Here is a 26,800-nt window from a genome sequence, read left to right as displayed (position 1 = left end):
AAAAAGAAATTCAAGCAATGCAGGGAATACGTGATTTAACAATTCCATCTTCCAGAAATACTCACTGTTCACCCTGTCTGATGTATATATTGTCTAGACTTTTATATTCAAACTAGAGGCCCAATGCACGAAATTCATGCAAGAGTAGGCCTTCCTTTCCCTGGCTGCCAGCACCGGCTTCCCTCTGGCATCCGGGACCCAGACTGGCTTCCTTCAGGCCCCGGCTTTGTCTGGAAGGACATACAGTCTAACTAGCATATTACCCCTTTATTATTATAGATATTAATGCATTATTATTTTTTATTTATGCATTCTTCTGTTTCCCTCTTTCTAGAGAAGCCCCTTGTAATCTATTCTGAATACATACTTTTCTAAAGTATGAGTGAGTGGCTTTTCTAAAAGGCAAAACTCATCATGCTACTCCCCTGTTTAACATCCCTAAAAGGCTGTCCATTTCTTAGGATAAAGTCTAAACATTTAAGATGACATAGGGAGTCCTACATGATCTGACCCTTTCTTATTTCTCAGGCTCTGGAATCATACTTGACTATGTTGCATTCTAGCATTGAGACATTGGACAAGTTTTTTCAACTGTCAAATGAAGATTAAAAATGATACTTATCACAAGGAGATAATACATAAAGTGCCAAACATGCTGCCTGGTTTAGAGTTAACGATAAGTATTGGCTATTGTGGAAGAACTAAATGTTCTTGTATATATGAATGTGTTCAATCTCTCTTGCTTTCTGAGTAGGATTCTTTGAGGTGCTGATTGGGTAATGCTTAAACATAATTGGAACAACATCCATTCCCCCCACCAAAATTTAAAAAAAAAAATAAAAAAGGAAGAAAGATTGATTTGAATAGATTTGAAAGAAGATGGGAGGTGTAAACCTGAGTGTTGGGGGAGGAGGAAGAGAGGCTAGTTCCCACAGAGGTTTATTTTAGTTTTCTGGCAGGGGGGTGGGGGTGGGAGGGGTGTGTGCGGGGTGAGAGCGGGGAGGGGTGGTAGGGGGGAGGTGGTGATAAAAATTAAGGAAAGATTTGAGAGAAGCAGTTGTCAGAGTAAGTGAGACTTTGGAGAGATAAACGGGTAAAATCTTTAGGACATTTTGCTAACTTCCTTCCACTCCAGTTCCCATAGATTTAGTTATTTTGTCAGGCTTTATGGATGTCAGACTTAAAGTTCTTTTAGAATTTTACGCTGAGCCGAGATTGGTCATGAACTAGTCCAGTGATTCCAGTTACACAATTATATTTGCCAATCTCCAGCCTCCACTATCCACACTTAGACTCTGACGCCTGCCCGAAATTGATTCATCAACAAATATTTGAGTGACCTACCTCTCCCCTTCTGCTGAATAGCCTATTTTCCAAGGTCAGCCCCTAACCTCTTCTGTAGTGACTTTTCTGACACTCCAACTCTAAAATTTGCTTCTTCTTTGGGCCTGTGTGTGTGTGTGTGCAACCTAACTCCCCGCATCCGCTTCATTCCTCGTGCAGTTCAAGGCTGAACCCAATTGCTTGACTATCTTTCTTCCTCTACCGAGCTCCCTCCCGCCAGGGGTGGCATTTTAGAAATCTACTAGCTCAGCGCACGGCACGAAGTAGATGCTTAGTAAATGTTTAGTGAATGAATGTCCTGTGCATCTCAATGACATCACATCCTGTGTGCAGGGACGTCAGCCTGCACGCTGCGGGAAGCCGAGAGGTCGGAGGGTTTAAGTCCTTGTTGACAAGATGCATCAGAACCTCCACGAGAAGTGCGGCCACAGGGAGCGACGGGTCTTCTAATTCAGAAAGTCCAGCTCGAGGCAGAAACGCGGTGCCCAGCAGGTGCCGCCGACCCGCCACCTTCCGGCAACAGACAGCGCGGGGGCGGGAGCACGCCGCTCACCTGTCGCGGTGTTTCCTTTCTTTCCACCACCCCCACCCCTTCCCGGGGGAGCTCTCGCGAGAGAAGCCAGAGGACGATGGCCGTGCCCTGTTTTTCGGTCTGAGACCGCGGTGGCATTGGCCGCGACGAGGATCGTGGTGTCGTGGGTACCTGAGCGCTAGCTCCCCCCAGCGAGCGGGCGTCCTTTCGTACCCAGCCGAGGGCCGGCTCCTCTTCCCCCGGGAGATGCGTCCGTCCGGGGCGCGGGGGCTCTCTGCGAGTTCATGCTGCGCTGGCGGCTCCCGGCGACCGCTCTAATCGCCTCGTGCCGCCGCAGCGCCGACTCCGCCGCCGGCGGTGAGGCCCCCGGATCTCCTCTCTGCCCCTGGCGGCGATGACCGGAGAGAAGATCCGCTCACTGCGGAGGGACCACAAGCCCAGCAAAGAAGAGGGGGACCTGCTGGAGCCTGGGGATGAGGAAGCGGCGGCTGCCCTCGGCGGCACCTTCACCGGAGGCAGGGGCGGCGGCGGCGGCGGCGGCGGCGGCAAGGGCGGCAAAGCCTGTCATAAGATCTTCAGTAACCATCACCACCGGCTCCCGCTGAAGGCAGCCCCGGCCTCCTCCACTCCTCCCGGCGCGCCGGCTCTGCCGCTGCATAATTCCTCCGTAACCACCGCCTCCCAGTCCCAGACTCTTCTAACGGGCACCCACCCCATTGCTGTCGCCGCAGACGGAGGCATCTCCCCCGCACACTACCCAGTGCACGAGTGCGTCTTCAAGGGGGATGTGAGGAGGCTGTCCTCTCTCATCCGCACGCACAATATCGGGCAGAAAGATAATCACGGTGAGGAGTGCTCGCCCCTCCACCTCTCCCTCCCCGAGCCCAGGGTGTGCCTCCCTAGGCCTCTGCAATCCTAGGCTCTTCTCCTACAGACCCTCTTTCCTTTGCTCGCCATCCAGGCCGAATGCCCGTAAATCATGACGGGTTCAGTAATAGCATGCCAGTGGTCAGGAGATTGGTTCTTGTGGGTGCAAAGGAATGTTTCCTCCTTGCCCACTTCAAAGTTTCCTGCAAGGAGCCGTTTTGTTTGTCTTTGAGACAGGCCTTCAGTGTGTGTTGATTCTTGATGATAAGAAATTGTAGGGTGCCTCTCATCCATCCTGGCTTTCTTCCTTTGTTTATGGAATTATATTTCTTTTCTTTCATCTCCCACCTTAGGGTCTTGATTTTGGATTCAGATATCGCCCACCTACCTTCATTACCTAGGTACAGATCCCAACTTGATTGCAACTGCTTGTGATTGGTGCCTGCCAGGTGGTTGTTTCTCTGTTGTTGTTTTTAATGCTTTTAGGAAAATTTGATACAAAGTGTCTGATTTTTGCTTTTAAGATGGAATATAAAGTGCTTTGATTTTTGAAAGCCACACAGTTTAAATTTGTTGACATCTGATACCTAGAGTAAGTAAAGTGACTTCTGAGTAGGTAACATTTTGTTGGAGTAGAGTTTTGAATTTTTTGCTTGTTTTAGGTAGGCAGTTGCTAATATTAATATTTCATCTTGATGACTGTGACTAAAAATAGTACTGTGGTTTTTCATAGTAACTTCATCACAGCCTATATGACAGAATGTAGAATCATTTGTTATTCAAGGACTTTATTTCTACTTTTTGCCTTACCTTAAACTCATCAGCTGATTTTTTTATTCTTTTTTCTTTAGTTCTAAAAACAATGTGATTGAGTTGACCTCTAGTCAACAGTAAATTAATGAAAACGAATGTAAACATTGATATTTTCAACATTTCATAGGCCATTTAAACTGGGTAGTTGGCAAATGATGTTGATAGCTTTGCTTTTAACTGACCATAACTACTGCATACATTCAGTTAGAACACACTGAACTCTGTGCTCAAAATAATATAACACATTGATGAAATACTTGCCTGTGGAATAAGCTCCTTTAATTCCATTGGACTCTAGGCTTCTTATCTAAAATTAGGGCAGAAATTGAGGTGAAGTAAGATTTCTGTTGGTTGTATAATTTTCTAACAATTGCTCTTGTATTCTGAATTTAGTGATATTATAATAATACCACTACTTGTCATTTATCATAAATCAAATCCCCCCAAAAGTTCCTGAAAACTGCACCCAGTTTTTTATTCCTACATTTATTTATTTTACTATTGTTGCAACAAGTATAATATTGTTTGTTGATGGTAATTATATTTTAACTTTTTGGGTAAGAATGTTTAGTGGGGAAAATGTTGTAGTTTCTGGTTATTAGTCAATTATTAAGAGGTTTCTCATATTTGGTCTTCATAGTAGCTACGTTTCACTTTATGGTCATTGTTGTTGAAAGAAAGATCCCTGAAAACGTAAAAGATTCCTTCTGAGAGTTAATTCCTTTTCAAATAAGAGCTAGGTGAATATGGCTAAGTAGGATAGTATGGTATGTTAGAACTCATTTTCTTGATTGATCACAAATGGTACTGAATTGCAGGATTATGGGCTTCCATATTCTATAATGCAACATTTAGAAGTTGGTTTGTTAAAATACAAATTCTGTTCAAAGTAATGGGAATCCTAAATACTCCTAAGTTCTTGTCCTTAGCCCCCTGAAATTCACTTTTTAAGTTGCCTCGATATACCAAATGTTTGTGTTGTATTTAGCTACCATTATTTTGTTGATATTTCTGATGAATGTAACCAGTGGCTCACATACCTGTGGAAAGTGTAATTGTTTTTTCCTCTTCAATATGTATTCTCATGTCCTGCAGTAGAGTCTCCTAGGAAGAGTAGTTTGTATTTAATGTGCTACTTGTTTAATCCTTTTTTTCTCTGTAGCTGCATCATTTCCCAATTATATTTTGTTATTTATACGCTTCATTTTTAGTAACCTGGATACTTTATTTAGATTTTTAGAATATTTTTCCTTTCACATTACAAAAGATAAATGCTTTTTAAGTCACCCAAACAGAAACAAGCTATGTATTATATTTGGATTGTTGTAACATGATAAGTGCATAGCAGAATCATACACTCATACCAGTGCATAGCAGAGCCATACAATCATACCACACCGTATCACATAGTTTTATATTCACTGTAGAGATTCCTTCCACAACATTATGGTAGTGGTCATCATCATAGATACAATTTATTGAGTGTTTCAGCACTGTACTAAGTGTTTATACACATTATCAGATTTAATTCTCACAATTACTTTGCAAAGCAGATGGTTTTATCCTTATTTTAAAGGAGGGTTTTCTAAAGTTGCATACTTAGGATAAGTTGCAAAAATGAGAAGTGAACTCCAAAGCCCATGACCAACCTCTTTGTAAATATTTCTGTTGATCAGGACCCACTATATTGCAAAGAAGTTAATTCTAATGTATATGTGGCAGTTTATGGCCAAGTGCTTTAATATATATTTTCCCATTTAGTGGTTATAATAGACTTGTAGAGAGATTTTGCCATTGGAGAGCTCTCAGTTTTTCAGAGCCCAAATCTCTTGCTTGTTCTGTATCTTTTTTATTTAAATGGGCTACCTGGTTCATTTGATAGTCATTTAGATATTTGACAAGAGCTATCATGTTCTCCTTATCTTCAGGTAAACATTCCTAACTTCTGTATCCATTCTTCATATAACATCATTTATAAAGTTCTTAGAATGGTCCCTGAAACATAGTACATACTAAGTGTGTGTTAAATAAGTGAAAATCTTAAACATCATCTTTCAGTGAAACTCTGGTTTTTAAATTCTTCCTTCTTTATTGTTGAATTGAATAGGAACAAGGAAAAATAGAACTTTTTCTTTTGTGGTAAAATGTTGGTTGAATATGAATTGCTTTTTTTGAGCCATCAATTATTATTATTATTGTAATATATTTTATTGATTTTTTACAGAGAGGAAGGGAGAGGGATAGAGAGCTAGAAACATCAATGAGAGAGAAATATCGATCAGCTGCCTCTTGCACACCTCCTACTAGGGATGTGCCCGCAACCAAGGTACATGCCCTTGACTGGAATCGAACCTGGGAACTTTCAGTCAGCAGGCCGACGCTCTATCCACTGAGCCAAACCAGTTAGGGTGCCATCAATTATTTTGAGGTCTACTGTATTTGGATCCAAACAAATCTCTTGAAATTTAAGTTAAATCATGTATATACCGTGTTCAAATATACCAAGTGATTGTGACTCATTGTATGTTTAGTAACAACTGTTTTTGGAGTAGGTAAAAAGATCCATTACATTACATGTACACAGATTCATTAAACTTTATATATTTGTTATATCTTTTCTCATTAGCATAGAATTAAAGTTTAAGTATAAATAAGCTTTTTTTTACATTGACTAGTAAGATTTTTCTGAAATCACTTTTAGCTAATGGTAGTTAAACAAACCATCATGTTTTTACCTCTTCACCTTTAGAATTGAGAATGTTTGTGAAGCATATCGAAGACTTTCTTTTTTTTTTTTTTTTTTTTTTTTTTTTTACACCAAGCAACCTATATGGCTGCTGCTTTTTGGATCTCGAAGACTTTCTTGATTTTGAGTGCACTTCCTATTTGTTAAACATGTAATTTTATTTTATTTTCTTAATTTACTTACATATCCTTAGAAGTTAAGCACCTTCTCTTGGCCATTAGTCAGAAGCTTTTAGGTGTCAGAAAAATGAAAGTCATTGATATATAAATTGATCACACCAGTCTTTTCTAGTTTGAGAACAATTTCTGATCTATTCTGAGAGATTTGGCAGTTTCTACTGCCTTTAATTACATTGCCTGGCATGTGACAAGCCATCCTCTCTGTATACAGTTCATTTTTATTTTTACTGAGATGTAGTGTAATCTTGAAGTGATTGTAGATTTCAAATTTAAGTTAAAATTCAACTTACAGTGTTTCTAAATGCAGGTAACTCATTGAAGTGATAAGGAAATAATTAACGTGTTATATCTCTGCCTGGTAGCCAACAGATGTCTTCAATAAGGGATTTTGAAACATTTTAATTTTGAAAGATTAAAAATGTATGTTTGAGAATTGAGGCAATAAGATAATCTGTTTGGTGTTAAGTTTTTTTCAATTCTGATTTATTCTCTAGAAATCTTTAAATTCCCTTTTGATATTATTTTACCACTAAAATCTTTATGATAGGTGATGCAAGAGAATAATGCATAATATGTCTATATGAGAAGAAATGACTATAAAGCTAAACTACATGGCAAAAAAAAAGGCTTGAACTAAGCCTCAAGTGAACAATTTTAGCCAGGAGGATTATAATGATGGCACATCTTTAAAAAAGAACACTGGTAGTTGTATATCTGTTCTCCTCATGTTTTTGGTTTTTTAAAAATATTTTTATTGATTTCAGAGAGGAAGGGAGAGGGAGAGAGAGATAGAAACATCAATGATGAGAGAGAATCATTGATCAGCTGCCTCCTGCACGCCCCCTACTGGAGATCGAGCCTGCAACCCAGACATGTGACAATGATTTTTGGATCTAATGCTCTATCCACTGAGCCAAACCAGCTAGGGCTCTCCTCATGTTTTGTAGTCTTTTCTGAACTTTGTTTTTGAAAGGCAGGCCTTGTTTTCCCTTAGAATGGTTCTGGAGGACCAAGATAACCCATTCAAGTGTTATATACCGTCGCTGGGGACGAGGGTGATATGGTGGTGAAACCTGTAACTGCTGATCTATTGGGTTGATTCAGTTGATCATTTGTTTGTTTGTTTGTTAATCCTCACTTGAGGGTATTTTTCCATTGATTTCTAGAGAGAGTGGAAGGGAGGGGGAAAGACAGAGAGAGAGAATCATTAATGGGAGAGAGGCACATAGATTAGTTGCCTCCTGCACACACCCGACCAAGGCTGGGGATTGAGCCTGCAACTGAGGAATGTGCCGTTGAACCCTTCATTCCATAGGCCGACACTTTAACTTAACCACTGAGCCAAACCTGCTAGGGCCAGTTGATCTTAATGACTATATGAATATGACTTTCCATCTTTCACCTCTTACCCTATGTGCATCTCCAACAGAGTAGGACTGTCCATGGGTTAAGTTTTTGAGATTTAGACTTTACTTGAGATTTTATATGATACTTGGATTTATACTGCCTGTCAGTCTGCTATGAGGTTAGATTCATTTGACTCCTGTAAATCATCTGTAGTTTGCTACTGGTGCATTTAGATTCTTGGTGGTAGATATCTATCAGGCATGTTAATGCATGCTTTCTCTTACTCAGCACTGTAATGAATTTTATAAAAGCATATGTGCAGTCTTGCATATCCTCTTATGCGTATATATCGTTGGGTTGGCTGTCTTGTGGAGACCTGCTTTGTCCGGGGGCGAAATGTTTTTTGGAGAGTAAAAACCAATTTTAACACTATGCTAATGGTTCTTCATCATTTTTTTTTTTCTTCTCTTTGTTCATTTATTACTTCATGTAATATACTGAGCTCACAATGTGTGATAAACAATGTTTTAGGTCTGGTTTACAGCAGTGAACTAAACAAAGTTCCTGGTCTCCTGCTTACATTTTAAAAGGGGAAAGGTAAATAATTGACAAACCAATACATACATGGTAATGATAAATATAGAGTAAAATAAAGCAGAATGAAGCGTATAGAGAGGATGAGGGGAGGTAGTAATTATTTCATGGAAGTCAGGTTCTGAGAAGACATCAATGATAAAAAAAATTTAGGCAGTTATCTAAAGAAAGTTAGCACATATCTGGCAGAACAGAGTTTCAGGCAGATGCAAAAAAAGTATCATGTTTAAGGAATAGGAAGGCCTTTAAGGAATAGTTGGGACAAGGGGTAGAGTGGTAAGAGAGGAGATTTGAGAGGTGACAGGGAGGAATTGTTAAAGATTTGGGCTTTTATCTGAGCAACATAGGAAGCAATTTGAGGATTTTGAACAGATGAGTAACATTGATTTTAAAAGGTTCACTCTGGCTGCTCTCTGAAGCAAAAACTAGGAGACACAAGGGTCAATTTATCATGCTATTTTAATAAGGAAGGGTAGCTATGGAAATATTGAGAAGGGAGGAGTTGAAGATGGGTTGAATGTAATATTCTCATGTATGAGTATATAGCAGGGGTGGGCAAACTTTTTGACTCGAGGGCCACAATGGGTTCTTAAACTGGACCGGAGGGCCGGAACAAAAGCATGGATGGAGTGTTTGTGTGAACTAATATAAATTCAAAGTAAAGGAGCGGAGGGGAGAGCAAGAGAACCGGATAGAACAGCTGGATCCAGCCCGCGGGCCGTAGTTTGCCCACGGCTGGTATATAGTATAGTACCATTTATGAGAGAAAATAAAAAAAATGCTCCCTTATTGCTTGCTTGGATGGGACTTGAAGGTGTCTGTAGAAGCTAGAGCTATGTTGGTTCTGGTACTTGTAATTTCCTGCTTTGCTTCCTAGATAGGGGGCACATCAAGTCAAAACTATTTTTGTAATAATACACAGTCATAGCTTGCCTTTCTCACTGTGCTGACATTTTTGCTCATGGTATAAAAGCAGTGGTGAATAAATATTTGGAACCTTAACATGAATCAAGGCACCAAACTGCCAGTAGACATTGTATTATTCACTGCCATGTACTTGCAGTTTTAATTTAAAAAGCCATTTTTCTTAATGTCTTTGATGAAGTAGACATGATTAATTTTATTGTCTTAATCTCAAATACATATCTTTTTGTATTTTTTGACATAATATGGATTATGCATGATGTTGTTCTGCATACTGAACAGAAAATAAGAGAAAACAGTTCTGCAGTTTTTTGAGTTGTAAGCCACTCATGAAACCCCATTTTTACTTGGAAAAAAAAAAAAGCCAGTTTACAAACTATGGTTATTCCAATTTGGATATTTGGCACACATTTTCTGGAAATTGAATGAAGTGAGCCTGTGACTTCAAGGAAAATAATTGACATTATTGCCAGTGGAAAAAAACATCAAACTTTGAAATGAAAATTAGTATTTGGAAAAAGTTTCACTCTAAGTTTGATAGTTTCCCGATATTTAAAGACTGTACTAGTCAGATGGGTGATATTACCAAATGTGAATTTTTTTGATTTTATATAGTGAAATGAGTTAACATTTAGAAGATCTGTGTAACTTCGTCAACCAATATTTTTCATATCAAAAATCATGTATCAGTAAAAGATCTATTCGTTCATTTTTTTGTTTGTTTTGTAAAATGTGATTATTTTTTCAGAAAAAAATTATATAAACATAATGGGTTTATTGTCCTTTTAAATTAATAAATAAAAATATAAAACATTAAATTTAATTTCTAATATGGTAAAAATTGATAGATTTCTAAAAGACTTTTGGCATCTTCAACAATTCTTAAGAGTATAAAAGGGTCTAGAAAAAAAAGGGTCTAGCAACCAAAATGTTTTAAAACTGTTAGTGTAGTAAAAGGAATAAGGATCTTAGAGTCATGACTCCCCAATTTCTAGATACGTAATTTTAGAAAATTACTTAACTGTTATTAGCTTTATTTTTCTTACCTGTGAAGTAATATTTGTCTCACAGGGTATGGAGCAAATTAAATAAGATAATGTATATAAAGTATATAGCATTCCATTGGGCAAATATAATAGATGAGCCAGAAATGCTAGCCACCCTATCTAATAAAGAGGTGATATGCAAATTGACCATCACTTCTCACACAAGGTGGCTGCCCCCATGTGGTCAAAGATGGCCGCCCCCATGTGGACACAAGATGGCTGCCACAAGATGGCCGGCAAGGGAGGGCAGTTGTGGGTGATCAGGCCAGAAGGGGAGGGCAGTTGGGAGGAACCAGGCATGCAGGGGAGGGCAGTTGGGAGGGACCAGGCCTGCAAGGGAGGGCAGTTGGGGGCGACCAGGCCTGCAGGGGAGGGCAATTGGGGGGAAACAGACCTGCAGGGGAGGGCAGTTGGGGGCAACCAGGCCTACAGGGGAGGGCAGTTGGGGGCAATCAGGCCTGCAGGAGAGGGCAGTTGGGGGAGACCAGGCCAGCAGGGGAGAGCAGTTAGGGGCGACCGGGCTGGCAGGGGAGGGCAGTTGGGGGCGACCGGGCCTGCAGGGGAGGGCAGTTGGGAGTGATCAGGCCTGCAGGGGAGGGCAGTTGGTGGGGACCAGGCCTGCAGGGGATGGCAGTTAGGGGTGACCAGGCTGGCAGGGGAGGGTAGTTAGGGGTGACCAGGCCAGCAGAGGAGGGCAGTTAGGGGTTACCAGGCTGGCAAGGGAGGGCAGTTGGGAGCGACCAGGCCGGCAGGGGAGGGCAGTTAGGGGCAATCAGCCGGCAGGGGAGCAGTTAGGCATCGATCAGGCTGGCAGGGGAGTGGTTAGGGGGTGCTCAGGCTGGCAGGCAAAGTGGTTAGGGGCAATCAGGCAGGCAGGCAGGAGGGCAAATGGTTGGGAGCCATCGGTTCTGGATTGATCCCTCGAGGGGTCCCAGATTTGAGAGGGTGCAGGCTGGACTGAAGGACACCCCTCCCCCCCCCCCCCCCGTGCACGAATTTCATGCACCGGGCCTCTAGTTTGGTTAATAATTTGCATACTTTCATACTATAATAGTCTTAATGTTACTGGAATGTTTTACTCATTTGATAAAACAGTTCAATTTTGTTTACCAAGTTAGAACCAAGGCATCCAATTTCAGACTTAAAAATTTCATTGTGAAAACTTCACAGAGAAGGTTATTTTAAGTTTTGATTTTCTTTGTGTAACTAGCTTAAGCAGCAGATAGAGGACTTAAAAATGGAATAATAAATGAAGGTGACTAGAACATTTGAGCCCTTATTTCATGATACATTTGGTCAGTAAAGTAAATGCGGTGTTGGTTGGCTAGGTGAAGATGATGATGATCATTTGCATTTAAAATATTGAAATCACAGCATGATATTTGGCATCCTTAATTGTAGTATGTATTTCTGATTATGTTCTTAACTGTAAATTGAGAGAGATTGGATTATTGAACTCAGTCATTTCTGGTTCATCAATATTTTGGAAATGTGATTGATTTGGATTTGAAATGAGAAGTTTCATTTGTAACTTAAGTAGATATACTTTTAACTTTACATCTAGATGTTCTTGGGTGGTTTAAGGAAACAGAGTAATTATCTAGGTACATCTTTCTTTAGCTACCCAGTTACCCTCCTGGGCAGTAACTGGTGTTATTTTCTTGTTTTCTTTTCCAGTTACCATTTAGAGCATGTTATTTATTTATTTATTTTTCCTTTAAGATAGAGAAGTGAAGAAAGGTAACTGTTACTGCCTTTTCTACAGGTAGGACAAAAATGAATATTCAGAAATTTGTATATTTGACCTCTAGACTTCTTGGAGTTCCAGGTTTTGTAATTTTTCTACTTGGGAATCTCATGGATATATTAAAATACATTTGTCCAAAATGGAGTTGTCATTTTCCACCTTACACCTGGCCATCCAGTCTTTTAGTAAATCTCATTAACTATCCAGTTGCTTAAACTTCGGTCATTGGGATTATTCTTTTTCTCACCCCATTCTCCTACCCATACACATCAATCAACAAGCTATTTTATTTTATTTATTTTTTTAAAAAATGTATTTCTTTATTGATTTCAGAGAGGAAGGGAGAAGGAGAGAGAGATAGAAGCATCAATAATGAGAGAGAATCATTGATCAGCTGCCTCCCACACGTCTCCTACTGGGGATCGAGCCTGAAACCCAGGCATGTGCCCTTGGCTGGAATCAAACCCGGGACCCTTCAGTCCACAGGCCGACGCTCTATCCACTGAGCCAAGACAGCTAGGGAAACAAGTTATTTTAAATCAGTCTACTTTCTGTCTCCATTGCCACCACTTGAGACCAACCAATTTTTATTATCTTTTCCCTGGAATACTGCACCAGTCTCATAACTAGTTTCCCTATGCCTCTCCTCTGTTCTATCCTCTATAAATGGTAACAAGTATCATCTTAAAATTTATTTGTATCAGGTCATGTCCCTGCTCAAGATCCTTTAATGTCTTCTTCACTTAAAAGTACATTCATATTTCTTACCATAGTTACAGAGCTCTGCGTGGATTTGGCTGTTGCCTACTTCTCTTATATTATCTTGTACAAAAATCTTTTTTTCTATGTTCTGGCCTTGTTTTCTTTCAGTTCCTTGAATATTCCAGGTTACTTTGGCCTCTGGAATGCTTTTCTTTTCATTCTTTCATTTCTTAGTTTCTACTTACCTTTTAGATCTCATTTAATTGATTTTTAGATAGGAAAGGAGAGAGAAACATTGATGAGAGAGTAAAACATCAGTTAGCTGCCTCCTGCACACCCCTTACTAGGGATCAAGCCTGAAACCTGGGCGTGTGGCCTGTCCTGGGCCACAGAATACTTTTTCATTGGACTTGTTTTTATTCTTACTCATATAAATATTTCTAACATTATGACATAGCATTTTGAAAAGGTAGCTAGCTCACCCTAAAAGGTATTATGTCACATCTTGGAGGGATTGAAGTTTGTCTTTGGAAAATAGCTTATACCAGTGACTTTTGGTAGTCATGTCTTTTCTGGGACATGCTTCAATGTTTGCTTATTAACAGTTATATCATAGTGGTTTCTCTATTCAACTAAGTTAAGTTCTGAGGTGTGAAAACTGGGGAGTATATTGCCTAATCACTAATAGAAGTTGTACTTCAAATTTTTATTTCTGAAAACCATAATGTGAATTGTATTCCAAAGTCTGCCATTAAAAAAATTTTTTTTGTTGTTTCTAATGACTAAGATGAAGATATTTACTATAACCCAGCTTGTTTTTTGGTAAAATTTCTTATAGATACAATTTAAGTTTAGTGAACTTATTTGTGCCTTGTAAATTTTACATGAATTACAATCTTGCTCTCTTTGCCATTTTCTTCTGGCTTTATTGAGCAAGAGAGGTGTGTGTGCGCGCGTGTGTGTGTGTGTGTGTGTGTGTGTGTGTGTGTGTGTGTATTTTAATTATCTTGGCAGGTTTTGTTTAGCTATGAGATTAGGGTAGATCATATGCAGATTTCTTAGAAAATGTAATCAAGTTTTTTTTATCCTGTACATGATTTCTTCAATCATGTGTAGTTTTACTAGAAAAAAATTGTTCATGTAGCAACTTCTATAAAAATGCTAATATCTGAAAATTAATACACAAACTTTAATTAGTAACTTTATTTTAAAATGTTACTGTAGTTTTGATTTCTTCTGTAATCAAGAAGTTTTTAGGCTGTATGATTTGGGAAATCATTTTGAAATTAAATTAGTCATTCTATATCATCCACTATAGGATATAGTCCGAACTCTATAGCATAGCCTACAGGTTCTCATTGATTTGTCTTTTGATATTATTTCCCATTTCATTATTTGCTATTCTCCTACAAGCTCTTTACTCACACTAATTATAAACTTTTTTTGTGTATTTCCCAAAACTGTTCTTGCATTTGAACGGAAGACTAGTCAGTGTTGCTTTCTTTTCCTACAAATTTCTAATCCCTTCTTCAAGACTTTTTTCACTATGGTCTATCTTGAATATTTAAGTCTCTCTGCACAGGCAAAATTAGGTGCTCTGCCCTGTGTTCCATTGTCATGCTACACTCCCTTCTATTCTATTAAATAATATAACAATGATTTATTTTCATATTAGTTTCTAATAGAATTTTGACAACTTGAGGATGGGATTGGATCATATTGATATTTATCTCCAAGAATGAGTTTATAGTAAGTATTTAAGTTGTTTGCTGAATGAGCAAAGAATAATATGACAGATAAATTAGCAGCAAAGGAAGCTCTAAATCTGTTTAGAGAAGAAATCCCTAAAGCAAAATGGGTATTTTTTGGAGAGAGATGGGGGTGGGTTGGCAAAGGAAAGAGGAGTTGGCTGTATTATGTTTGGAAACCTTAGCATCTTCTGACTTTGAATTTGCCATATAAAACAGGATCATTTGCAATCACATTTACTTTGCTTAAAATCTGTCAGGAAATTTGTGAAAGAGATGAAACTACTTTTAAATACACACTTTCTTATGTTTTTATACTAATTTAACTTTTTATTTTATTTTAGGAAACACTCCTTTACATCTTGCTGTGATGTTAGGAAATAAAGGTTAGTAAATATTTTCTTTTTTTTTTATGTTTAACTTCACTAATGTATAGTCAGTTTTAAATTTTCCATGTGAATTTTGTCTTTTTAGATTTAAAAAATTAACCTGATTATTTTATTTGCTAATTGAGCTTAGCATTCAGTATATGAAAAATAAATATTTTCCCATAGTGGAAATCTTATATTAACCTTTATGCCTTGTGAAATTATATGTTTTTGTTCTTACTTGGTTATTTTGTCAAGCAAGTATTTATAATTTCAGGAGACTCTTATTTTCATACATTAAGTTTTATTCATTATTGTAATACTTCTGATATTCAAAGAGTTTTATAATCTTTCATGTGGACTTTTATATTAAAATCTCCTAAGTCTAGGCTTTTGTATATGATTGTAAAAATTTAATGCTTGTTTATTTTTTAATTAAGAAAGCAACATGTATGCAAGATGATTCAAAAGATCTGCTTTATAAGGCTATTTCTAGATGCCATAAAATCTTAGTTATCTGGATTCCCAATAATCCTGAAAAGCAAGGATTCCAGATAGCTGGTGGCAACTTTTTAAAAAAAATATGTTTTATTGATTTTAGAGAGAGGAAGGGAGAAGGAGAGAGAGATAGAAACAGAGAGAAACATTTGTTGGTGCTTCCGGGATTGAGCCTGCAGCTGGGCATGTGCTCTAATGAGGAATCGAAATGGGGACCTTTTGGTTCCTGGGTCAATGCTCAACCACTGAGCCACACCAGCGAGGCGATTGGCAACCTTGTGAGTGCTAGAATTTAAAATTTTAGATGTGTTTGCTAAAAATTTTTTTTTAAAACATATACTCATTATTTTTTAAACAGGCTTATTAATTTTTAAGACTTTTTTTCTGATCTAGATGTATCATTATGAATATCTGTTATTGTTATACTAGAGGCCCAGTGCATGAATTCACGTATGGGTGGGGTCCAGCCTGCCCGGCCCCAATCGGCAGATCGGGGCCGGGCCTGTCGGGAGGAGGAGGTGGTGGGAGGTTGGCCTGCCAGCCTGCCCCAATTGGGGCCCGATCAGGGCTGGGCTGGTGGAGGGGAGGGGTCGTGGGCAATTGGCTGGCAGGCCCTGCCCCCAAATGGGGTGGGGGGGGCTGATCGGGGGCGGAACTGGCTGGGGGGAGGGGCCGTAGGCCGATTGGGGTGGAGGGCATTCCGGTGCCAGCGGCCTGGGGGTGGGGCCATGGGTGGTTGGCCAGCCGGCCCTGCCCCTGATCGGAGTGGGGAGGCCAATCAGGGGCAGAGATGGCTGGGGGGAGAGGCCATGGGAATGGAGTGGTGGGGGCCCATTGGGGGCAGGGCTGGCCAGGGGGAGAGGCTGCAGGTAGTTGGCTGACCAGCCTTGCCCCTGATCAGGGTGAGGGGTGCTGATCTGGGGTGGGGCCGGGTGGGGGAGGGGCTGCAGGAGGTTGGCTGGCTGGCTGGCCCTACCCCCGATCGGGCCGGTTTGCTGGTCACAGTGGGCGTCATAGCAACTGGTCGATACGATCGTTCTGGTCCTTACGGCGTTCTGGTTGCTGGCTCTTTATATATATAAAAAGATTCATGAAGAGGCTACATATTTTAGAAACTCAAATATGGGGACTGGCTACATCTCAGGAAAAGCATTACCAAGACTGTTTGAGGGATCATTCATTCCCCTTCCTTCCTTATTACCTTCCTTCCTTCCTCCCTCCTTACCTCTCTTCCTTCATCTATCCATCTATTTGTCATTGGCCTATTTCTTGTGGTATACCTAGTATATGCTGATATATACATATACTAGAGGCCTATTGCACGAAGAGATTCCCTTGGCTTCCAGCACCGGTTTTCCTCTGGCACCTGGGACCCAGGCCTTCGCTCCGGCCAGAGTCTGCCTACCTCGTCTTTGCTGCAGGCTCCGGCCAGAGTCTGCCATCTTCGCTGCAGACTGCCGTCTTTGTCTTTGCTGCAGACTCCAGCTGGAGTCTGCCATCTTCGTCTTCGGTGCAGACTCTGGCCAGAGTCTGCAGTCTTCGTCTTCGCTGTGGCCAGAGTGCTGCTCCCGTAGATCCCTTCACCCCCTGCCCTCCCTCTCATAGCAGGCGTCCTGCCCCACCCAGCCACTCCAAACCTCGAGCATCTGGGCGGCCGCCATCTTTCTTCTTCTAATTTGCATATTCCCTCCTGATTGGCTGGTGGGTGTAGCAGAGTGATGGTTAATTTGCATGTTTCTCTTTTATTAGTGTAGATGTGTATGTGTGTGTGTGTATATATATGTGTGTGTGTGTAATCTCTGTTTTCCTGATTTATTTTTCAATGTTTACAGAAATTGAACATGACCTAAAATAACTGTTCTAGAATCCAGAATAATCATGACTTTCTGGTTTCAGTGTTCACCACTAAATAGTTTAGTTTCTTAGGTACCTGAATTTCTGAGCAAAATGTTTGATGGGTTTTGTTCATCTCAAGCCAAGCCACGGTGATGAATGACTGGCATGCTCATCCTATCTAATAAAGAGGGAATATGCCAACTGACTGCCATGCCCTCAAAGATGGTGGTGCCCATAGCCAATAAGGGGGGAATATGCTAATTGACTGCCACACCCTCAAAGATGGTAGCGCCCACAGCCACAAGATGGCGGCACCCAGTCCCCTCAGCCCCACCAGGGCGCCTGCCTCCTGAGTCTCCCAGCCCCCCAGCCACCCAGGCCCAGCCCGAGGTACAGGCAAGCCTCAGATGGCAGCTGCCCAGCTGCCCAGGGCCAGCCCGAGGTGCTGGCAAGCCTCGGATGGTGGCTGCACAGCTGCCCAGGGTCGGCCCAAGGCACAGGCAAGCCTTGGATGGCAGCGTCCCAGCTGACGCCCAAGGTGCAGGCAAGCATCGGATGGCAGCTGCCTCGCCGCCCAGGGCCAGCCTGAGACACAGGCAAGCCTCAGATGGTGGCTGCTCAGCTGCCCAGGGCTGCCCGAGGCTCAGGTAACCAGGGCCAGCCGAGGCTTGTGCTGCCGGCAATGGCAGCAGCAGAGGTGTGATGGGGCGTCGTCTCCCGCCCCTGAGAGCTCCCAGACTGTGAGAGGGGGCAGGCCGGGCTGAGGGACCCCCACTCCAGTGCATGATGCACTGGGCCTCTAGTGACTTATAATTGGGATAAGTATTTACTTTTGTGAAATCAGCTCCATCTACCTAGATTGGGATGAGAGTTGGGGGTGGGAGAGGGAATCAGAAATACAAGGAAGAATGTTTATCAGGTATGTGGGTAGGGAAGGCCATGAGAGTCATCTCTAGTATAGCAACATTGGTAAACATGTATCAGATGTAGTTGGCTAAATTTGACCAATAAACACTTGCACTTTTTTCTAAAGGGCATTGGAACAGAACTTTAAAAAATAACAAATATGTTCACCATTTACAATATGCTAGATGCTCTTTTTTAGTGCTTTACATATATTTACTTGTTTAACATAAGAACCATATGAGGAAGATATTATTATTCCCATTTTACAGATTAAAAAAAACTTAGCTCTGAGAAGTTAAGCAACTTTTCCAGAGTAAAGTTGCAGAATTTTATTGAATATGGAGTATTAGGCTCTAGAGCAGTGGTTCTCAACCTTTCTAATGCCGGGACTCTTCAATACAGTTCCTCGTGTTGTGGTGACCCCCAACCATAAAATTATTTTCGTTGCTACTTCATAACTGTAATTTTGCTACTGTTATGAATCATAATGTAAATATCTGTGTTTTCTGATGGTCTTAGGCGACCGTGCTAGCGGTTCTCAACCTGTGGGTCGTGGTTCTCAACACAGATATTTACATTAATGTAAAAAACACAGATATTTACATTACGATTCATTAACACTAGCAAAATTACAGTTATGAAGTAGCAACGAAAATAATTTTATGGTTGGGGGTCACCACAACATGAACTGTATTAAAGGGTCGCGGCATTACAAAGGTTGAGAACCACTGCTCTAGAGCTTAGATTCCTATTATGCTGAACTGCCATGATCTCTTTTTACTGAGAACCATTAAAAAAAGATACGATCTATATCAAAGTTAGCTAATATCATGTCTTCCTCCAATTTTCATGGCAGACATAGTTAATTAGATGCCAAGACTGATTACTGTTCTAAATTTCGTACTTTAATACTAAGTATGGATTTACCAGGATTTGAATATGAAATGAAGCATATTTACCATCCCAGGTCTAAGTGTTCTAATGTTAGTTGGAGGTATTGTTATGCTTCATCATAGGTTTATATCAGCCTGTACAAACTGTATTTCATAGAACATTGGTTTCCTGGGATATTGCTAAGTATTTTGAGGAAAACAGTGTCTCCAGGTCTTATCAATTTGGAAGATAGTGTATTAATAAGTATTAAGCAGTTTTCTTTATTATGGACCTTCTTAGAACTTTGATATGCATTGTGACTCTCTGGGTTGTTGGGGAAAGTGTTGGTTTGGAGTCATTGTTCCTTATAGTTATTTGATGTTTGCTCTTTTTCATAAGTATCTTGAGACACTAGAATTCTGTGAAAGGTATTTTGGGAAACTGATGATTCATGATCTGCAAATAATGTTGGTATTTGCTCTTTCTGAGTCCTTTTCAGTAATATACTGACCAATTTACATTTGTCCATTTATATTTTTCCACTTTTTTTTAATCCTCACCCAAGGATATTTTTTCCATTGATTTTTAGAGAGAGTAAAAGGGAGAGGGAGAGACAGAGAGAAACACTGATGTGAAAGAGACACATCGATTGGTTGCCTCCCGCATGTCCCTAACCTAGGGTTGGGAGCCTGCAACCAAGGTACATACCCTTGTCCAGAATTGAGTCCAAATCGAGCCTGGGACCCTTCATTCTGCAAGCTGACAGTCTATCCATTGAGCCAAACTGGCTAGGGCTATTTTTCCACTTTTATACTCTTTTTTTTTTTTTTTTTTTACTTTTTAAAAAAATTATGGCTTTTAATATTTTTTGATATTTGGTTGCACAAGAGTCAAATAAAAATGTGTAGTAGAAGTTAAAACACCTACCTTGTACCTAATTCTGTTCTCTTTATCTTCTTCTTTAGAGATATATTGTACCTTTTGTGATTTCTTTGTTGGGGGCACTTTCTGTTTGTATACTTCTTTGTAAGCACAGTATAAATTCTTAGTTCATTCAAATTATATTTATTGATTGAGTTAAAAAGAGGACTACCATATGACTTTTACACTTTTATTTATTTCTCTCGCTCATCTTAACCTACTGAATAATCTTATTTTTTCACCGTTGAAGTCTGATTTTTCTGAATTTCTGGGTCCATTGATCATGTTGGCTGTGTTGGCAGGAAAGATTTTGAACTATGGATTTTAATTAAAATGGATTATACTTAAGGAAGATTTTAGGAATCTTTAGGAGATGAAATAGAAAACTAATCTTTAATTCTTATACTTTTTGTTAGATATCAGAGATGTATTCTTCAGGCCCATTGCTGCAACTTTTAATTCATTCTCAGTCTTTTTTGGATATGCAATTTAAAAATTTCCCCCCTGAGATAATTCTAGGATTATTCTAACTTTCATAAGGGTCTCTCTGGATGTTCTCTTTTATTTCCAACTGTCCTATTTATCCCATCTACTCTCTTTATATTTTATCACCTTTATAGTTTTTGCTTATTTATATGTGACTAGAGGCCCGGTGCACAAAATTTGTGCACGGGGGGTGGGGGGAGGTCCCTCAGTACAGCCTGCACCTTCTCCAATCTGGGATCCCTCTCACAATCCAGGACTGCTGGCTCCCAACCGCTTGCTTGCCTGCCAGCCTGATTGCCCCTAACTGCCCTCCCCTGCAGGCCTGGTCACCCCTAACTGCCCTCCTCTGCAGGCCTGGTTCTCCCCCAACTGCTCTCACCTGCAGGCCTGGTTCTCCCCCAACTGCTCTCACCTGCAGGCCTGGGTCCCCCCCATCTGCCCTTCCCTGCAGGCCTGGTCTCCCCCAACTTCCCTCCTCTGCCAGCCTGGTCACCCCTAACTGCCCTCCCCTGCAGGCTTGATCGCCCCCAACTGCCCTCCCTTGTAGGCCTGGTCCCTCCCAACTGCCCTCCCCTGCTGGCCTGATCGCCCACAACTGCCCTCCCTTGCAGGCCTGGTCCCTCCCAACTGCCCTCTCCTGCTGGCCATCTTGTGGTGGCCATCTTATGTCCACATGGAGGCAGCCATCTTTGACCATATGGGGGCAGCCATCTTGTATGTTCGGGTGGCAGTCAATTTACATATTACTATTTTATTAGATAGGATAGAGGCCTGGTGCATGGGTGGGGGCCAGCTGGTTTGCCCTGAAGGGTGTCCCGGATCGGTGTGGGGCTTCCCTTGGGGCATGGGGCGACCTGGGCAAGGGGCCTGTGGTGGTTTGCAGGCTGGCCATGCCCCTCGGCGACCCAAGTGGAGGCCCTGGTATCTGGGATTTATTTATCTTCTATAATTGAAACTTTGTAGCCTTGAGCGAAGGCCTGGTCAGGCCAGGGCTGTGGGAAGCTTGGCTTCCTCCATTGCCAGGGGACACTCAAGCCTCCTGCTCTCTCCAGCTCCATGGCTGCCGCCATTTTCGTTGGGATTTATTTATCTCCTATAATTGAAACTTTGTAGACTTGAGCGGAGGCCAGGGCTGGCCAGAGCGGGTGGGAAGCTTGGCTTCCTCCATTGCTGGGGAAACCCAAGCCTCCTGCTCACTCCGTGGCCGCAACCATCTTGGTTGGGTTAATATGCATACTTGCTCCTGATTGGCTAGTGGGTGTGGCTTGTGGGCGTATCGGAGGTATGGTCAACTTGCATGTTTTTCTTTTATTAGTGTAGATATGTGTGTATGTGTCTAAACACACACTCATATATGTAATTTTTTAGTTATTCCTTTTTAAATATTGGGATCATAATATATTCTGCATTTTCATTTAGCAGTACAATGTGGATATTCCACATTGAGATAGCTTAAATTTATTCCTTTAAAATAATTTTTACATTCCTTTTTTTTAACACTTTATTATGAAAACTTTCAAATATATGTGAAAGATTATCACAACAAACATTGAAATAATCTCCATCTAGGTTCAGTAATTGTTAATATTTTATCATATTTACATTATCTTTCTCTTTATCTTAGCAGTTTATATGTATTACTGTTGCTATACCATTTAAAAATTAGATTTAGACATAATGACATTTTACCACAAACTACTTTAGCATGCATCTCTAAGTCATTTTCCTTCATAGCCACGATATTGTTTTCACACTTAAGAAAATTAATATTATTGTAATCTGATATCTAATTCAGATTTGATTTTTTTTTTTCAGTTTAAAAATGTCTTTTATAGATGTTTTATATCAAACCTAGACACATTCGAAGCTTACTCATTGCATTTGGTTGATATGTCTCTTTATCTTAATCTAGAAAAATTTGCCCAGCTTTTTCTTCCTCCTGTGTACCTGTTAGAAGTCTTGCCCAAGCTAATTTGTATAATGTCCCCTCATCTCAGATTTACCTGACTATTTTCTCATGATATTATTTAACTTTTTCTTTGTTTTCAGTCTCTCCTGTAAATTGAAAATGAACTATAGAGGCTTAATTAGATTCAGGTTAAACATTTCTGGAAAGCATGCTGCATAGGTGATGTTATGAACTTTTTTTTTTCTTTTGGGTCAGGAGAGGGGCCTGGGAATTGGAGAGGGTTTGGGGAGATGAGGGGAAGGAGCCAGGAGAAGGGGCACTGGGGCTCTGGGAAGGGGCCCAGGGAGCTCTGTGAACTTCATTATATTGTTTCACTTTGGGATACACATAATGTCTACTATCTCACTATTAATGCCACTAAGTTTGTTCACTTGATTAAGAGATGAAATAAATAATGAGCTTTTCATTTGATATTACAATCAAATCTTTTTTGTTTGATGTAAATTACTCTTGAGGTTCTTGGGTTACCTTTTAAAATAGAAAACATTTTCAAAATACTCTTGAGAACAATTATTAAGAAACATAATTCTTCCATTGCAGAGAGATCCAATTTATTTTTAGAATGGATACTTTGTGAATCTGAGGATCTGAAATAACCTGGTTAAGATACATAGAAATTATTATTAATTTAAAAAATATTTTTATTGATTTCAAAGAGGAAGTGAGAGGGAGAGAGAGATAGAAACATCAATGATGAGAGAATCATTGAATAGCTGCCTCTTGCACTCTCCCCACTGGGGATTGAACCCACAACCTGGCCATGTGCCCTAACCAGAAATGGAACTGTGACCTCCTGGTTCACAGGATGATGCTCAACCACTGAGGCACACTGCCTGGGTGATACATAGGAATTAAATATTTAATTCTCCATTGTGCAGTATTTATTTTATAGATTTGTTTTCCATTAATTTGGTTTCTTGAATTTTTACATGAGTTTTATATTGAGTTTCTAAAAATTACAAGATGTTTGATATTATTACCACTTTATGTTTCAGAATGTGCCCATTTACTTTTGGCTCACAATGCTCCAGTAAAAGTGAAAAATGCTCAGGGATGGAGCCCACTGGCGGAAGCCATCAGCTATGGAGATAGACAGATGAGTAAGCAATATAAATTACCGTTGTTATATAGTCTAAAAATATGAAGTGATGCATTTGAAATATTTTTCATTTAGCATAACTTTCCATGCTCTGAAAAGTATGTAGTTATTTATAAGCTTATATGTGGATTATTAGGAACTTGAACATTGGATGATACATAAAAATAATTGAGGAATTACGTTTAAAAGTATGTTTTTTTCTCTTTTTACAGCATTGTTCCCTATTCTTCGTTTCTTTTTCTATCATATTTTTAGTTTTTAATCTTTACCTGAGGATATTTTTTTCCATTGATTATCAGAGAGAGTAGAAGGGAAGGGGGAGAGGGAGAGAAATAGAGGAGAGGAACATCGATGTGAGAGAGACACATCAATTGGTTGCCTCCTGCACACACCCCAACCAGGGCAGGGATTTTACCTGCAAGTGAGGTATGTGCTCTTGACCGGGAATTGAACCCAAAACCCTTCAATGCATGGGCTGATGTTCTAACCATTGGGAAACTCTGGCCAGGGATTTATATAATTTACATTGAAGGACTTTTTAAAAACATTGAGAAAAAATAAAAATAAAAACATTGAGACTTGACTATCCTTTCTGACAACTGCTTAATTTTTTGAAGATTAGTTTGAGCTGAAAATAATTGGTGTATTAATATCAGTTATCTATCTGCTTTAATTACTAAAAGCAAGGAACAAGTGTGTCTGTTTTAGTCTTTAGAGAATTTCCAAAAAATGACAGATATATTTTTCACAATTTATATACTGTTCAGTTATATCGCTCTCCCCTCCTCCTACGCCTATTTTTTTTTCTTTTCAGTTTCATATACAGGTCTTATTTTTGTCAAACACATCTCAATAGTTGAAAATGTTATAAAATTTTGAGTGGTAATATTGAATGGTAATATTATCTTTTGTACTTTGAGGCTGAAAATAATCACTTCAGTCTAGCTTTGTAGAAGGAACTATAAAAAAATTTAGTAGTTTCACTTAAAAAAAAAAGCATAACATTGGACACTCCTGATTTTATTTTTGATGCTAAGTTTTGGGCTCTTATGGGTTTTTTCTTTGCTTTAGCTTTACAAGTAATCCACATATTATATTTGTGGAGTTTGTGAACACCTTGGACAACTTTTAATGATGAATTTAGATTTGGGCTTAAGATTTAATGTGAGATAAAATTGTGATATTTTAACAACTATACTAGTATGTATATGTATATGTAAGTTATTCATTGAGAGTTGTCCTTTCTGGACAAACATCAAGAGACCCTTATGAGAGCAAGAAACTGTACTAACCGTAGAATTATTTTAGGAAAAAGATAAAAATATACAGCTCTAAGAAAGTGAGAATAAATTAAAAGTTGTAGCAGTTGGTCTGAATAAACTTTCTCTGATGTATTTTTAAAAATTTTTATTTATTTATTTATTTATTTATTTATTTGAGAAAGAGAGGAAGGGAGAAAGAGAGAGAGAAAGAAGTATCGATTTGTTGTTCTACTTATTTATGCATTAATTGATTGATTCTTGTATGTGCCTTGACTGGGGATCAAACCCACACTTTGGTGTATCAGGATGACACTCTAACCAACTGAGTTACCCAGAAAGGGTTCTGATATTTCTAAACGATTAGCAGAGTGGAAGGAAACCAGGTGGGCTCCTGGATTTCTGACCCACCGTGCGACTTAAGTGACTTTCAAAGATTCTTTTATTCAGCATTAGTGAATATTTATTGAGTCCTTACTATAAAGCATGTGTATATAGTAAGATGTAGAGAATCAAGACATGGTTTCTACTCTTTAGTAATTCATAATCTATGGGGAAGGTCAATAAACAGAGTTTTCTAAGAAAATAAATTATTGACCCTAACCAGTTTGGCTCAGTGGATAGAGCGCTGGCCTGCGGACTGAAAGGTCCCAGGTTCGATTCCGGTCAAGGGCATGTTCCTTAGTTGCGGGCACATCCCCAGTAGGAGGTGTGCAGGAGGAGGCAGCTGATGGATGTGTTTCTTTCATCAATGTTTCTAACTATCCTTCTCCCTTCCTCTCTGTAAAAAATCAATAAAATATATTAAAAAAAATTAAATTATTGGATATATAGTAATAAATTTTAATGTAAAAATTGAGGCACATAGTAGTTAAGGATGTTATAAAAGTGATTTCTGTACAGTGATATTTAAAAAATATATTTTTATTGATTTCAGAGAGGAAGGCAGAGGGAGAGATCAATGATGAGAGAATCATTTATTGGCTGCCTCCTGCATGCCCCCCACTGGGGATGGAACCAGCAACCAGGGCTGGAGCCCCAGAAGATTTCAAAGCAGGGTTTGAGATTATTAGATAAAACCTAAGACTTTTTAATTGAGTGGGAGACAATAGATTTTTAGAAAAATAATCTTTAGATCAAATATGGCAATCTTGTCTTAAAGAAGAGATACTGTGTTTAGAGAAGTAAGGGATAGATTAGAAAGATAATTAAACAAAAGAACTGACAATGGTTGATTATCTCCTGTGTAGTGATAGAAGGATTATGAGTAATTCCAAGATCTCTATCATGTATTAATGGTGATCTCATTGATTAATTAATATATAGAATATAGAAGGAAGAGCAATATGAGATTTAAATAATTAGGTGTTAAGCTTGGTGAGTTTGAGTTACATGTGGCACACCCAGGAAGAACTTTCCAAGTAAGAAGTGGGAAATAATTAGACTGGAGTGTAGAAGGAAGTGCAAGGCAGAAGGTACAGATTTAAGTAATACTTGGAACAATAGAGCTTAATTCTAGAAGTTTTAGGAACAATAAATGGAAAACTTGAAAAATACTGGGAGAAGAAGGCAAGAGAAAGTTAAATTAATTGTAGTTTATTGGAATATGAATTCATTTGAGTATGAATTCTATCTAATACCATCTAAGTCCTCTAAAGCTAATTTTATTTGAGTATGAATTCTATCTAATACCATTTGAGTATGACTTTTAAAATATGGAAGTGCAAATACTGAAACACCAAAAACATAGTGGTAATTTTGTATAATTGCATTCTGAATGTTTCTGCTTCCATAAGAAAGTTTGAGTTGATGTGATTTTCTTTTTAATGTGAAGTCTTATAGAACAAGAATCTCTTTTTGCATATATTACTTGCTATATAGTATTGTTACTACCTTTTTAATAATGTTTGGTAATTTTTACATCATTTTGTGTTATTTATTGAATGCCTTCAGTCAGTTGCAGTATGTTCAGTTGATGAAAAAATATGGCTTCTGC

At 39.4% G+C, this 26,800-nt stretch overlaps 1 protein-coding gene across 2 annotated transcripts in view; it reads left to right on the top strand.

Moving 5' to 3' along the window:
• Positions 1-1,933: 1,933 nt before the first annotated feature.
• The window catches only part of ANKRD13C (ankyrin repeat domain 13C), a 67,601-nt gene continuing 42,734 nt past the window's right edge, over positions 1,934-26,800 (top strand). Inside the window, exons 1-3 of one of the 2 annotated variants that reach the window (XM_080658312.1) lie at positions 1,934-2,721; positions 14,934-14,975; positions 23,442-23,546. In XM_080658312.1, coding sequence (XP_080514438.1) covers positions 2,271-2,721; positions 14,934-14,975; positions 23,442-23,546 — 598 coding nt within the window. In that variant the 5' untranslated portion in view covers positions 1,934-2,270. The remainder of the gene's footprint in view (positions 2,722-14,933; positions 14,976-23,441; positions 23,547-26,800) is intronic. The other variant, XM_080658313.1, reaches the window with a different exon arrangement.

Source organism: Plecotus auritus (genome assembly GCF_963455305.1).
Source record: "Plecotus auritus genome assembly, chromosome: 2".
Taxonomy (NCBI): Eukaryota; Metazoa; Chordata; class Mammalia; order Chiroptera; family Vespertilionidae; genus Plecotus; species Plecotus auritus.
Note: the sequence above shows the minus strand (reverse complement) of the source record. Positions and strands in the feature narration are given on the sequence as shown.